Below are 14241 nucleotides of genomic sequence, written 5' to 3' on the forward strand. Positions count from 1 at the left end.
CCAACCCCAGTATGGCACCAGCACCCTGGGGGTGACCCCTGTACCCACCCCCCAGTACCACCCCAGCACCCCAGCACAGAACCCCCCCAGTACCAAGCCCTCCAGTACCCACCCTCCAGCTCTGCCCCAGCCCCCTGAGTCTCACCCTGGCACTGCCCCCACCGTCACCACTGTTCCCTGCCTGGGCACCCAGCTGGCACCACTCTCACCCCTGTCCCGCTCCCCAGCACCCACCCCCAGGCCTGTGCAGGGGCACATGGGGCCCTGGGACACCCCAGATGGCACATGGGGGTGTGCCCTGTCCAGTCCTCAGGCTTCCCCTGGCACAGGTCCTGGGAGGGGGCACCCCCATATCACCCCATGGGCACCACCACGGTGCCAGGCAGAGATTTATTGTCCAGTTATGTATTGTCCAGGTGCTGGGCACAGGAGGCACCCAGGGGTGCAGGGGACAGGGGGACCGGGCTGGGGGACATGCCATGGAGTGGGGGTGCAGGGGGACCCCAGGGGGCCCTGCTAGCCCTGGGCCCCCCCTGGCTCCTGGGACTGGCCTGGCACCAGCTCCTGCGTGTCCTCCTCGGAGGGTGGCAGAGTCCTCTTGAAGAAACCCATCTGGAAGAGGGCACAGCGAGAGCCTCACCCCGGGGGACCCTGTGACGTCACCCCGGGGTCCTGTGACGTCACCGCCGGGGGTCCCCACAGCCTCGCCCCCAGGGGACCCCATGGCATCATCCCAGCTGCTGCTCCCCACCCCGTGTCCCCCACTCCTGGGTCCCTCCGGTGCCACCTCCATCCCAGCACCGCGGGGGGGCATCGCCAGCGTGCCAGTGCCGCCCCCCCCCCCGTGCCCACTCACCTTCCACATGAGGAGGATGAGGAGGGTCAGGAGCAGGAGCCCAGCGAGGACCCCCAGCACCACCCACCACACCGGCACGGCCCCCTCGCCCCCGGGGCTGGCACGAACCACCTCGGTGGCGATCTGCAGAGGGACAGGTGTGTGGTACCGCTGCCCCCACAGCCTGCCCCCGTGCCCCGTGTGCCAGTGTCACCCTACCCAGGCCTCCCCGGCGGGCAGCAGCCGGGGCTGGACGCGGTAGGGCATGGCCGAGGAGTTGAACCAAGCTTGGGACCGGATGCAGAACTGCTTCAGGAGGTGCTCCCTCTGCAGACCCGCGGGGACACGTGTGGCACCCGCGGGGGCACGTGTGGCACCCACGGGGACACGCAGGGACAGGGTGTCAGGGGTGCCAGCAGCCAGTGGGGCACCCATGACCCCGCACCCAGCGTCCCCAGGGCTGCTCTCTGGGCACCACCGTGCAGGAGAGGGCACGGCAGGAACACCCCGGGGACGCTGTGCCAGCCCTGTGCCCTCCCTGTGCCCTCCCTGTGCCCAGCAGAGGACACTACCTGCTGCAGGGTGTCCATCCAGAGCAGGGCCTGGACGCTCACCAGTGCCCGCTGGTCCCTGGCCAGGCTGGGCACCCAGCAGGAGATGCTGACGCAGGTGGCATTGCTGCAGTCCTGCGGGACAGGGCGGGGGTCACCCCGGCCCCCACCCCGGCCCCCACCCCGGACCCCACCCCGGACCCCGCCCCGGCTCTCCGAGGGGCGCTTCCCCACCCGCCCCAGCGCGGGGGCAGGCCCCCAGGAGCACAACACTCACCACGGGGATGAGCTGCTCCAGGCTGGCACACGGCAGCTCCTCTGCCTCCCTGCGCTCCCGCTCGGGGGCGCCCTTGTGGGGTGCTGTGCCCGTGGGCCGGGGGAGCTCCAGCTGGAAGGAGATAAAGGAGGTGGGGGCACCCCCACCTTGGCACCCCCCCAGCACCCCAGCAGGCGGCTGCCGGTGCCCAGGCGGCACCCTACCTCCTCAGGGTTGAGGTCGGGCGGGTTGGTGCAGTTTATGCCCCCCTCGGTGCCCAGCTCCAGCAGGTAGAGCAGGATGCGGCCCCCCAGCCGGCTGGGGACAGCGAGGCGCAGGCTGATGCCGCTGACGGTGCTGGGACCTCTGTTGTGCAGCTGAGGGAGGACAGGCAGGGGACAGCGGTGAGGGGGCAGGGGACAGCGGTGATGGGGCAGGGGACAGCGGTGATGGGGCAGGGGACAGCAGTGAGAGGGCAGGGGACAGCGGTGAGAGGGCAGGGGACAGCGGTGATGGGGCAGGGGACAGCGGTGAGGGGGCAGGGGACAGCGGGGAGGGGGCAGGGGACAGCGGTGATGGGGCAGGGGACAGCGGTGAGGGGGCAGGGGACAGCGGTGATGGGGCAGGGGACAGCAGTGAGAGGGCAGGGGACAGCGGGGAGGGGGCAGGGGACAGCAGTGAGGGGGCAGGGGACAGCAGTGAGAGGGCAGGGGACAGCAGTGAGGGGGCAGGGGACAGCAGTGAGAGGGCAGGGGACAGCGATGAGGGGGCAGGGGACAGCGGTGAGAGGGCAGGGGACAGCAGTGAGGGGGCAGGGGACAGCAGTGAGAGGGCAGGGGACAGCGGGGAGGGGGCAGGGGACAGCGGGGAGGGGGCAGGGGACAGCAGTGAGAGGGCAGGGGACAGCGGGGAGGGGGCAGGGGACAGCAGTGAGGGGGCAGGGGACAGCAGTGAGGGGGCAGGGGACAGCGGGGAGGGGGCAGGGGACAGCGGTGAGAGGGCAGGGGACAGCAGTGAGGGGGCAGGGGACAGCGGTGAGGGGGCAGGGGACAGCGGGGAGGGGGCAGGGGACAGCGGGGAGGGGGCAGGGGGGCCGTGCCCCCCGCACCCGTGGGCGCAGGACCCTACCTGGTAGACGTGCTCCACCTTGATGCCATGGTCCTCGAGCCGCCGGCTGCCCTCCACCCTCTGCCAGCTCATGGGCAGCACCGTGGTGGCAGGCAGGGAGTTGCTGGCAGGAGAGGGGGGGTTCAGCGTCCCCTCTGTGTCCCACCCGGGCCCCCACGGCCCCCCCAGACCCTCACCCTCGCAGCTCCATCACCGCCTCTGCCTCCACGGGCACCGTCACTGTCACCGAGGTGTTGGTGGAGCTGGGGCTGTTCTTGCTGCGGGCACACAAGAAGCTGATGAGTGGCCACCGAGCCTGGCAGAACACTGGGGGCACCAGGTCCTAGGTGCCAACAGTGGGCAGGGGACAAGGGGCAGGGCCCTGGCGTGGTGTCACCTGCGCAGCTGGAGCTGGAAGGTGATGGCATCGCCCGCGGCCTCCAGCCCGGACACGCTCAGCTCCATGTCCACGGTGATCTGGAGAGCAGCAGGGTGGGGAGGGCAGGTAGGTGATCCACCACCAGCCATGCCCAGTCCTGATGCCAGGGTGATGGGCACAGAGAGGGGAACCTTACCTGGGCACCTGCTTTCATGGGGTTGCCCAGCTCGCAGAGCACCACGTGGGTCCCGTTCTCCCTCTTGGGGTTGCAGTTCAGCTTCTCCTGCCCCTGCAGGGTGGGCACACGGGGAGGTGGCACATCATGGACCTCCCCATGCACCAACCATCCTGGAGACCCTCATGGTCCAGGGGCAGGGCATCAGCCCCCCTCCCACAGGCACCCCCTGGCACCAAGCATCACCAGGCACCCACATGAAGGGTGATGCCTACCAAAGCCAGGGTGTGAGCCCTCCCGTTTCACTCCTGGCATCCCCTGGCACTCGTGGTCATGGGGCACCCACACAAAGGGTGATGGCCATCAAAGGCAGGGTATGACACCCAGTGCCAAGCACCATTGGCACCTGCCACCACCAGGCACTCACTGAGAGGGTGATGGCCACCAAGGGTCCCCTGACCACATCTCAGGCATCCCCTGGCACTCACCACCACCGGGCACCTACTCAATAGGTGACAGCCACCAAGGGCTCTTCTCTCACCCTGGGTACCCCTGGCACCCAGCACCACCAGACACACACAGAGCATAATGGCCACCAGTGGCACCCTCACTCCTTCCCGGGCATTCCCTGGCACCCATCACTACCAGGCACCCACGAGACGGTTGGTGATCACCAAAGGCTCCCCCCTCAGCCTGGGCACTCCCTGGCACACCCCTAGCGGGCACCCACCGGGATGCTGCTGCGGGCTGCCTGGTAGTAGGTGCCAGGGGGCAGCTGCAGCCACAGCTCGGTCTCGAAGGCTCCTTCGCCCTCGTTGCTGGCTCTGGCTCGCAGGTGCAGGGCAGCCTCGGCCCCGATCAGCAGGCGTCTGCTGGGGCTGGGGGACGCGCAGGGGGACAGGGCTCAGCACCCACGGGTGGCACCAAGCACCCACTGTCACCCCCCGCTCCCCGGGGGCTCACGTGTGGGCTGCCAGGCGGAGGTCGGGCACGCAGAGGTTGTCCTCACCACAGTCCTCCAGTATGAGGTGGGTCTGGGGGGCACCGCGGCACAGGGGGCAGGGGTGGGATGGGGACAAAGAGAGGGGACAGGGCAGGGAAGGATTGGGGACATCGGGGAGGGTAGGGGCAGATCCCGGGGGGCGTTGGGGAGGGGAGGGGGGCACAGAGGGGACAGCGTGAGGAGAGACTGGGGGGATGCCCAGGGAGGGCTGGGGACCGGGGGGGCTACTGAGGGGACATCAGGGACTGGGGACAGGGGGGAACACTGGGGGACAATGCTGACGGGGAGGGACAGGGAAATGTTGGGGGGGGACATTGCTGGGTAGGAGAGGGGACAGTGAGGGGTACGGGGGGGGTCATGCTGGAGAGCGACTGGGGGCAGCGGGAGGCACCGGGGGGGGCATCCCAGGGAGGGAGTGGGGGTGGGGCACATCCCGGGGGGGTAACAGTGACAGTGGAAGGCACTGGGGGGGACAACCTGAGGAGGGAGCAGGGACACTGGAGGGTCCTGGGGGTGCATCCCGGGGACGAGAGGAGCTGCATCCCAGGGAGGGGGTGGGAACACTGGGGACAGGCTGGGGACCACAGGGCTGGGGGTACCTGGCCCAGTGGTGAGGACGAAGCCCACCCTGGGGCACAGCAGTGACGCCCCCACCGTGTGCCCCCATACCTGTGCCTGCACCAAGGTGTCCCCGTAGAGCACCAGCCCCTCGGGCCCCTCGGGCAGTGCCAGCCGCAGGCTCAGAGCCACAGGGCTCAGCTTGTCCTTGAACTCAGCCTCCTCCTGGGGGCACCATGGGCAGAGCACCCTGGTGGGCACCCTGCACCCACCCGGCCTCAGGCACCCACCTGCCCAGGCTGGGGACACCACCATCCCCATCCCTGTCCCTGTTCTGGCTGGAGGTGCCACTGTGCCCACCCCTGTCCCCATGCCAGCTGGGCATATCACTGTGCCCACCCCTGCCCCCACTCCCCCATGAGCTGTCACTGTCCCCCCCCGTGCCAGCCTGTGCTGTCCCTGTGCACGTACCCGCAGGTAGGCAGTGAGGTTGTGGCACACGGGGGGTGCCCCCGGGGTCAGTGCCAGCTCCCCGTGCCAGGTCGGTTGGTGGCTCTGCAGCAGCAGGACCCTCCGGGACAGTTTGGGCTTCAGACGGTCCAGCTGCAGCTCAGCGCTGAGGGCTGGCAGGGTACAGCGGGCAGAGGAGGCATGGAACCGGTGCCACACCGCGGTGCCATCCCAGTCGTGCCCCTTGTCCCCCACGCGTGACGCTGGCACTCACTGACGCTCTGGGGGAGGCGCTGGCCCTTCACGCTGACACACAGCACCACGGGGAAGCTGCGAGGGGACAGCACCCAGGGGTGCTCAGGGACCTGTCGCCACCCCCAGGGTGATGTCCCCGTGCCGGTGGTGTGCCCACGGCGGTGTGCCCACGGCAGTGCCCCCACAACGTGGCTCACCAGCTGACGCGGGCACCAGAAGCGGGCAGGTCGCACGCCAGAGTCCTGGGGTTCAGCCCGTCGGGGACGCTCAGCCGGGTCCGGGCCACCACTACCGGCAGTCCCCTGGGGCACAAGCGCAGAGCTGCAGTGCCAGGGCACAGGGGCAGGGCACCTCGGGCCGCGCTGGCACTCACCGGTACACGGCCACCCGGTCCGCCCCGTAAGCCCCCACCAGCAGATCTGCGGGGACGAGCAGGGGGTCAGCGACAGGGCGGGTGGCACCGGGTGGCACCGGGTGGCACGGGGTGGCACGGCGGCGGCCGAGCGGCAGGGCCGTACCTGGGTAGCCGTTGCCATCCAGGTCGGTGGCGCCGCGCAGGGCGAAGCCGAAGGCGGCGGGGCCGGGGAAGGGACTGTCGAGGCGCTGGGTGGGCTCCAGCTGCAGCCCCTCGCTCTGCCCGCGGTAGATGAAGACCTGCCCGCTGCCACCCTCGCCCCCCTGCGGGGCACCCACGGCCACGTCTGGGGACACGGGGGACATCAGCACCCAGTGGGTGCCCCAGCCCAGCACCGCCGCCAGGCTGGGTGCTGCTGCCTCAGTCTCCCCCGTAGCTTCGGCGGGGCATGGAGGGGAGGTGGCACGGCCCCTGGCACCCTGCCCCCTCCCCTCCGTGCCAGGCTGGTGTTACCCTCATAGCCGTCCTTGTCCAGGTCCCCGAGGCTGGCGATGGCGGCGGCGAAGCGCCCGTAGGGGTGGGTGCCAGTCAGGGTCTGGTGGGGCTGGGGGAGGAGCTGCTGCTGCCCACCCAGGTACAGGTAGAGGCGTCCCAGCTCGCTGCGCTGCCCGCTGGGGTGCCAGGCCATGTACAGGGGGGCACCCACCAGCACGTCGTGGTGCCTGTGTCCAGCGTGGGGGTCAGGGTCCCCGGGTTTGGGGACTGGCGGCACCCCGGGGTGTGCCAGGCAAAAGGGCAGCCCCCTCGGGTCCCCCCTTGGGAGCGGGGGTCGGGGGCACAGCCCCAGCTCTCACCCATCCCCGTTGACGTCAGCCACAGCCACTGTGTGCCCAAAGTATGATGCCACCTGGAAAGGGCCTGGGTGAGGGGGTGGCACTGAGGGGGGTTGTGCCAAGGGCATCAGGGGGTGCACTGAGTGGTGAGGGGGAGTGAAGAGGGCACTTGAGTGCTTGGGGGGCACCGAAGGGCTATGGGGTTGGGACAGAGTGGGGCTGTGGAGCCCTGGGTGCTGCAGGGGGTCAGCAGTGGGCAGGGTGGCAGTGGGCACCAGGGAGACCCGGGGTGGTGGGAAGGGGCAGGGGGTAAGGGGAGCACTGGGGACAGTGGGAAAAGGCACTGGGGGTGACGGGTCAGAGTGGCATGGGTGATGGCACCTGGGGGCTGGGGGCTTTGCGTGCTGTGGGGTGGCAGTTAGTGGGCAGGGTGCCAGGCGGTGCCAGGGGGGTACCTGCTCGCTGGGGATGCCCCACAGCCGGCGCAGATTCATCCCCATGCTGAAGATCTCCACCTGCCACAGCAGCATCAGGACCTCTCCTTGTCCACATCCCAGGGTGCCACCCTGGGGTGCCCAGCCACAGCAGTGTGCCCTCCATCAAGCACCCTCACACAGCTGCCAGGGGGCACCACTCACCTCACCCCTCGTGTTGCTCTTGTTGGGGGTCCCCACCACGAACTCTGCAGGGGACAAGAGCCCTGAGTGCCCCAACCTGGGCATCGAGGTGGGCATGGGGACACCCCTGGCACTGGAGTGGGCACAGGGATACCCTCTAAGCACTGAGGTGGGCACAGAGATACCTCCCAGCACTGGAATGGGTATGGGGAATACCCTTCTGGCAGGGGGGTTGGCAAGAGGATATCCCTGGCACTGTGTGGGCAGAGGGTTACCCTAGGACTAAGATGGGCATAGGGAAGCTCCTGGCACTGGGGTAGGCACAGAAATATTCCCTGATACGAGGGTGGGCATAAGAACATCCCTGGCACTGGAATGGACACAGAGTTAACCCTTGGCACTTGGGTGGGCATGGGGGCACAGGGATGGACGGCACTCCTGGGCTGGCATGACCCCTGGGAAGGGAGGGCACTGCTGAGCCCGAGGGTGCCCAGGACCCACGTGCCCTCCCCAGGGGTGCCCTGCCCCCGGCGCCCTCCTGGCCGTACCTTTGGTTTGGGGGTCGCCGTCGAACTCGCCCACGGCCACCGAGTACCCTGCGGAGAGAGCGCAGGGCAGTGAGCCCTGCCGTGGCCTGGCACCCGGGGGCAGGCTGCCCTGTGCCCGCTGCTCACCCCGGTAGGCATCGCTGTAGTCCGTGGAGAGCAGGATCTGCGTGGGGCGGCCTGGGCGCTCCGGCCACAGCAGGGAGCGGCCATGGAAGCGGTCAAGGATGGCATCCACCTCCACCAGGTACAGGAGCCCTGGGGACAGGGGGTTGGGTGCCAGCACCGACAAGGCTTCCCCCTGGCACCTGCTCCGGGCTGCCAGTGCCACCGCAGATGGCGCCGACAGGAGTCCCCCACCCCGGGTGCCCTCCTTCTGCTGTGCCCACCCAAAGGTCCTTCTGGGACCAGCCACTGTGGGTGGCAGTGCCCAGTGTGCAAGACTCACCCTTGAAGAAGTACCCGCCAGGGGCACCCAGAACCAGAGTGCCATCCTGTGGGACAAGCTGGCATCAGCCTCCACCCTGGGGCATCCCTTCCCTGGCATCTTTCACCCTGGTATCTCCTACCTAACGGTGCTCCTCCATGCCATTCCCATCCTGGCGTCTTCCCTGGCACCCCACCTGTGCTTCCCCCACCTCAACATCTCCCACCCTGAGAGCCTCACCCTGGCACCCCCACGCTTCCATCCTCAGGCTGGCATCTCCCTCTCCAACACTCCGACCTAAGCATCCTCTACCCAAGCATCTCCCTGCCCTGGCAACACCCCCTCCAGCATCTCCTACCCTGGCACTCCCACATCAACACCCTCACCCTGGCACCCTCACCCTGGCATCTGACTCTCTGGCACTCCTACCCAAGCATCACCCACTCCAGCACCCCTACCTTGGCACCCCCACCCAAACATGCCCCTCTTGGTATCCCCCTCTTGGCATTCCCCTCCCTGACTCCCCCATCCTAACCTCATTCCCCCAGCTCCCACCCCAGCCTCAGCCGCCCCTGCCCCATCCCCGGGGGCATCCCGGGGGGCATCCCCGGGGGCATCCCCGGGGGCACCCTGGGCCCCCTCTCACCGGGCTGACGGCGGCGCTGAAGCCGATCTCGCAGTAGCGCCGGTCGTAGGCTGCGGGCACAGGGCAGGGTCAGACCCACCCGGGGGCGGGGGGAGAGGCACCCCTTAGCCCCCCGCGCCCACCCCCCTGCCCCCCGCTCACTGTAGCCGCTCAAGGGGTAGCTGTTGGCCATCAGCCGGTCCCGGCAGGGCGAGTACCAGGCCAGGCGCTGCAGCCCGCGGGCGCCCACGAAGCAGCTGCCCGTGGGGGTGCGGAAAGCCTCCTGCTGCCCTTCCATGGCGTTCCAGTGCTGCAGCGGGGCGCAGGCCTGGCCAGGGGCGTGAGGAAAGGGTGGGTGCCTGCCTTCTTGCCCCCCGAAGGTGCCCACCCACCCGCGGGGGGGTACCCACCACCAGTTTGCCGTCCCAGCTGGTGACGGAGGCGCCCAGCCACTGGTAGGACTTGTAGGTGTGGAGCTCCAGGCTGCCCTGCACCTCGGTCTCGTTCCCTGCAGAGTGGGAGAGGGGGAAGGTGCCAGGCTGGCAGGGCCCCCCCCGTGCCCACCTTCAACCCATGGCACCCCCTCACCTGTAGTGTCGATGGGCAGGAGCTGGCAGGGGGCGTCCCCGGGAGGCCAGAGGCAGAGGAAGACAGCACCAGGCTGAAGCACGCCGGGCTGGGAGGTGTTGGCACGGGGTGCCCCCACCACCACGCTGGGCCTGGGGGGGGCAGAGGGGTGTCAGGGTGGGGGGAGTGGGTGCTGTGCCCAGCCCTGGCACCCTGGCGTCTCTCTACCTGTCCCCAGTCATGTGGAAATCCAGAGCGAAGCCGAAGTAGCTGTCGGGGGGTCCCTCGTACACGGTGGGGGGGTCCTGGAGGAGCCCCAGGGTGAGGGGGGAGCAGAGCCCCCCGAGGAGCAGCAGGCCCCGGAGCAGGGCAGCAGCAGCCTCCATGGTCACCCTGAAATGTGGCACTGCCAGGCCCAGCAGGTCCCTGCTTATCTTGGGGGATGCAGCTGGGGGTGGTGCGGATGGGGACACAGGAAGGGGCCCCCCCGCAGCACAATTGCTCCCAACCAGGGAGCCAAAGGGGGTTTGGGGTGCAGGGGGGACCCCAAAAACTGAAACCCAAATGCTGCCCTGGGCTGGGGGATGGAGGTGCCCAGGCCAGCTGGCAGAGCAGGGCAGGAGGTGGCAGTGGCAGCTGGGGACACGGTAAGGGCTGGGGGGGACATGGCCCCGGCAGGGAGCAGCTCAGCAGCCATTGCCCCCCCCCCCCCCCCCCCCCCCCCCCAACTGCCAGGGCCAAATCCAGCCCCCCTCCTCCGGGTGCTTATCTTGGGGTGCAGGCAGCTGCAGCGTGGCCAGAGGAAATGGGGGGGACCCATCCATCATCCCCCCGAGGTCCTTGTCCATCATCTCTCCAGGCTCCCCACTCTCACCCCCAGCACTGGGCACTGCCACCAACCCACCTCCCCTTCCACAGGGGGCACCCCAAGCCCCTCTCAGTGGAGCGAGAGTGGGACAGGGGCAGCCCAGGCACCAAGCAGCACTGCCTGGCAGGGACATGGCTCAAGAGAGGGGACAGGTGCCAGGGTGAGGGGATAGGTGCCAGGGTGAGGGGATAGGTGCTAGGGTGAGGGGATAGGTGGCAGGGTGAGGGGATAGGTGGCAGGGTGAGGGGATGGGTGGCAGGGTGTGGGGATGGGTGCCAGGGCTGGGGACAGCCTGCAGCCAAGGGAACAAGGGGGCTCCTTGTCCTCACTGGAGGAGATGTCCCCCCCTGCCAAGCCAGGTGGCCAGCAGCTGCTGGGGCCCAACGCTGCCATGATGGCCACCAGACCCTCTGGGCCAAAGCCCTTCGGCCAGCCCCACTGCAGCTCATTTCACTTCACTGCATTAAGGGCAGCCAGCTGTGGGGGCTCAGTGTGCTCCCCAGAGCTGGTGGCATTGGTGCATCCCCAGAGCTGGTGCCCCTGGTGCATGTCCCTGATCCAGCCCCCAGCTGCAACTGGGATTTTCCTCCTTGGACTCCAGTCTGAAGCTGCAGGAGGGAAGTGAGGCAGCGCCTGGGGAGTGTGGGGGGTCCTGGGCTCCCCAGAGGGTCTGCACCAGCTCTCTGTAGCAGCTGGGAGGTGGCTCTGGTCTCATAGCTGCCATCAGGAACGGGTGGGATGTGCCCAGAGCTGGGGCTGAGCCCAGGCTGCCAGGCTCTGGAGTTTGGGAAGGGTTCAGCTGTGCCTGGCTCAGCTCCGGCTCCCGAGACAGGAGGGGGCTGAGCTGCGGGGGCTGCACCGAGCTGCAGCTGCTCCTCTTCGGGAGGTCCCTTCCCAGCAGTGAGCATCCAAACGCAGCTGAAACCCTCACCGGAGCACTTTCAAGACAATGAAATTCCTTTGCCCATCAAGTGAGAGCATTTCCTGCTCCTCGCAGCGCCTCCTCGCTGTCCTTCCCCAGCCCCCTGCTCCGGGGACAGCAGCAGAAGGCAGCCCAGCGAAGGGCAGGCTGCATCCCGTGCCCCACCCGGGGCTTGGAATCCTCCTTGGACTGAACCTCACCCCAGCACTCACCTCCTCTCCCAGGCCTTCAGAGCCAAGTTGTGGCCACCAAAGCCTCTGGCAGCCCTAGGATGGAGGGGGGCACTGTGGGCAATGCCAGATCCAGAGATGCCAGGAGCTGCCCAGCCCTCGGCTTGGCGATGGAACCACACTCACCTCAGCTGCCTGCTCTGCCCTCTGCAGGGTTGGTGGCACCTGCCAGCAGAAACAAGAGCAAGGGAAGACCCAGAGAAGCCACTGTGCTGCTGGTGCCAAGCTGGGAGGAGTGGCTGACACCCCCCAGGCTGTGCTGGCATCCAATGGGACCTGGCCAGGCTGGAGAGCAGGGCAGAGGGAACCTCATGAAGTTCAACCAGGGCAAGTGCAGGGTCCTGCCCCTGGGGGAAGAACAACCTCCACCAGGACAGGTGAGGGGAGACCTGCTGGGAAGCAGCTCCAAGGAGGACCTGGGAGAGCTGGGGGACAAAAGGGTCAGCAGTGTGCCCTGGTGGGCAAGAAGGGCAATGGGGTCCTGGGAGGCATTAAGCAGTGACCAGCAGGGCGAGGGAGGTTCTCCCCCCTCTCTGCTCAGGGTAGTGCCACATCCAGAATCTTTGGTCCAGTTCTGGGCTCCCCAGTTCAAGAGGGACAGAGAACTGCTGGAGAGAGTCCAGTGGAGGTTCCAAAGCTGCTGAGGGGCCTGGAGCAGGCTGAGAGCCCTGGGGCTGAGAGCCTGCAGAAGAGCAGCCCCAGAGGGCAGCTGAGCAATGCTCAGCAAGAGCTAAAGGCTGGGGGGCAAGAAGCTGGGGCCAGACTCTGCTCAGTGCTGCCCAGGGACAGGACAAAGGGCAAGGGGCACAAAGTGGCACCCAGCAGGTTCCATCTGAAGAGGAGGAGAAACTTCTTTGGTGTGAGGGTGCTGGAGGCCTGGAGCAGGCTGCCCAGAAAGGTTGTGGAGTGTCCTGGTGTGGAGAGCTTCCAACCCCCCCTGGCCCTTCTGGGCAAGCTGCTGGGGGTGCCCTGCTGGAGCAGGGGCTTGGACTGCATGATCCCAGAGGTCCCTTCCACCCTGCCCTTCCCTGGCCCTGCTCCAGCCCCTCAATATCCTCCTCAGAGTGAGGGCTCCCACCCCAAACTCGGAGCACATTTCCTGTGCCCTGCTCAGTGCCTTCCCAGCGAACCATCCCCCTCCCAGGTGGTTTTTTTTACCCCTCAAGGAGGAGGGCTTAGACCTTTGTGGCTCTTCTTAGGAACAAGGCCCTGGGCCCCTTCCTCCCCAGCAGGGGCAGCAGCTCTGAGCTCATCTCACACCACCACACTCTTGCTTTTCCTCTCCAGTTTTGTTTTCTTCCACAAATCATTGGTTTATTAGAAAGGGTTTCCCCCCCCCCCCCCTCCCCTTCCCTCCCCTCTCCTTTTACAGCATATATATTTATTTATATATATATATAATAGGACAAAAGTTAAATACAGGCTGCTCCTCTTGGTTAATTAAGGACAGGTTAATTGTTTGTATTAGCACTACCCTGGCTGTCAAACCCCACCCTGCCCAGGCCCTGATGGGGGCCCAGAAGGTGGCACAGGGAGGCCAGAAGCTGGTGGAGCTCAGCACTGAGCCATGGATGCTGTCTACAGAGATTTCAGTCCCTTTTGGGTCCTTTTTTGGACCACATTTTGGTCCAGCCCCACAAAGTTTCTTGTTTGGAGAGGGAGGAAGCTCTCATTTTTGACCCTTGTTGAGTCTCTGCCTTGCCTGGGAGAGGCTGAGACCTTCCCCCAAGGTTCTGCTGGTTGGGCAGGAGGAAGAAGCGGGGGGAAGGTTGCCTGCTCTGCAGTCCAACCCCACCAGAGCACAGCCTAAAGGTGCTCCCAGCCTGAGTGGAACCTGAGCTTGGTCTGCCTAAGGCAGTGGGGACACAGCAACAGCTCCTGGCTGGCTGGAGGAGCTTCTCATGGTCAGAGGTTGACAATGCTGAGAGAACAGAGGGATCCCTAACACACCCCAGGGGCAGGCTCAGCCTGCCCCTGGGGTGTGTTAGGGATCCCTCTGCTCTCATGGATCTCCTCCCAAGCCTCCTCTCCCTGCTTGCTGCCTCTAAACCAAGCCTCTCTTCCTTCCCCAGACCATAGGGGGAAGCTGCAGGGCAAGGCTGGAGCCCTGCAAGCCACCTGTGCAGAGCCAGGGGAAAGGAGAACAAAACCCAACCCAACCAAGGGGTAAACTAAAGGAAACTAAAACTGAATCAAAACAAACCCCCCCCCCCCCCCAAAAGCAGGGAGGATTTTGCACCCCAAATCCCTGCCCTCCAGTGTCAGCTCCTGGCTCCTCACCCTGTTCCCAACGAGCCCAAGCTTCACTTGTGGGTCCCCCTCTCCCACCTCCCCCCTCTTTTTCCTGCTTCAAAATGCTGAATGGAAATGGGTTTGGTTTTTTGAGGGGTTTATTTACACTGTATAGAATCATAGAATCAATAAGGTTGGAAAAGACCTCAGGGATCAGCAAGTCCAACCTGGCACCCAACACCTCCTGGCAACTAAACTATGGCACCGAGGGCCTCATCCAGGCTCTTCCTAAACACCTCCAGGGATGGGGACTCCACCACCTCCCTGGGCAGCACATCCCAGTGGCCAATGACTCTCTCTGTGAGGAACTTTCTCCTCACCTTGGGCCTAAACTTCCCCTGGCACAGCTTGAGACTGTGTCCTCTTGTTCTGGTGCTGCTTGCCTGGCAGA

At 66.7% G+C, this 14241-nt stretch overlaps 1 protein-coding gene across 1 annotated transcript; it reads right to left on the reverse strand.

Moving 5' to 3' along the window:
* Positions 1-483: 483 nt before the first annotated feature.
* ITGA2B (integrin subunit alpha 2b) lies at positions 484-9924 on the reverse strand. The gene is made up of 30 exons (XM_054176663.1): positions 9767-9924; positions 9560-9690; positions 9382-9479; positions 9134-9299; positions 8993-9042; positions 8368-8413; positions 8049-8177; positions 7923-7970; positions 7396-7439; positions 7213-7272; positions 6779-6831; positions 6438-6646; positions 6088-6270; positions 5943-5988; positions 5767-5871; positions 5589-5644; positions 5336-5487; positions 4976-5089; positions 4267-4337; positions 4034-4181; positions 3325-3417; positions 3147-3226; positions 2947-3027; positions 2771-2873; positions 1867-2019; positions 1664-1774; positions 1408-1521; positions 1055-1162; positions 857-979; positions 484-612 (listed from the first exon to the last, which is right to left on the reverse strand). The coding sequence occupies exons 1-30, from the start codon at positions 9922-9924 to the stop codon at positions 517-519; spliced, it is 3129 nt and encodes a 1042-aa protein (XP_054032638.1). The 3' UTR covers positions 484-516.
* Between the last annotated feature and the right edge of the window lie 4317 nt (positions 9925-14241).

The sequence above is a fragment of the Dryobates pubescens genome, chromosome 36, assembly GCF_014839835.1.
Source record: "Dryobates pubescens isolate bDryPub1 chromosome 36, bDryPub1.pri, whole genome shotgun sequence".
Classification (NCBI taxonomy): domain Eukaryota; kingdom Metazoa; phylum Chordata; class Aves; order Piciformes; family Picidae; genus Dryobates; species Dryobates pubescens.

Excerpts from the sequence above, each read along its gene's own strand:
- ITGA2B (XM_054176663.1), bottom strand. The coding sequence starts at position 9,924 with ATGGAGGCTGCTGCTGCCCTGCTCCGGGGCCTGCTGCTCCTCGGGGGG. Across the intron at positions 5,989-6,087 it reads GGATGGCAACGGCTACCCAG|ATCTGCTGGTGGGGGCTTAC; the intron begins GTACGGCCCTGC and ends TCGTCCCCGCAG. Across the intron at positions 3,227-3,324 it reads CCATGAAAGCAGGTGCCCAG|ATCACCGTGGACATGGAGCT; the intron begins GTAAGGTTCCCC and ends GCTGCTCTCCAG.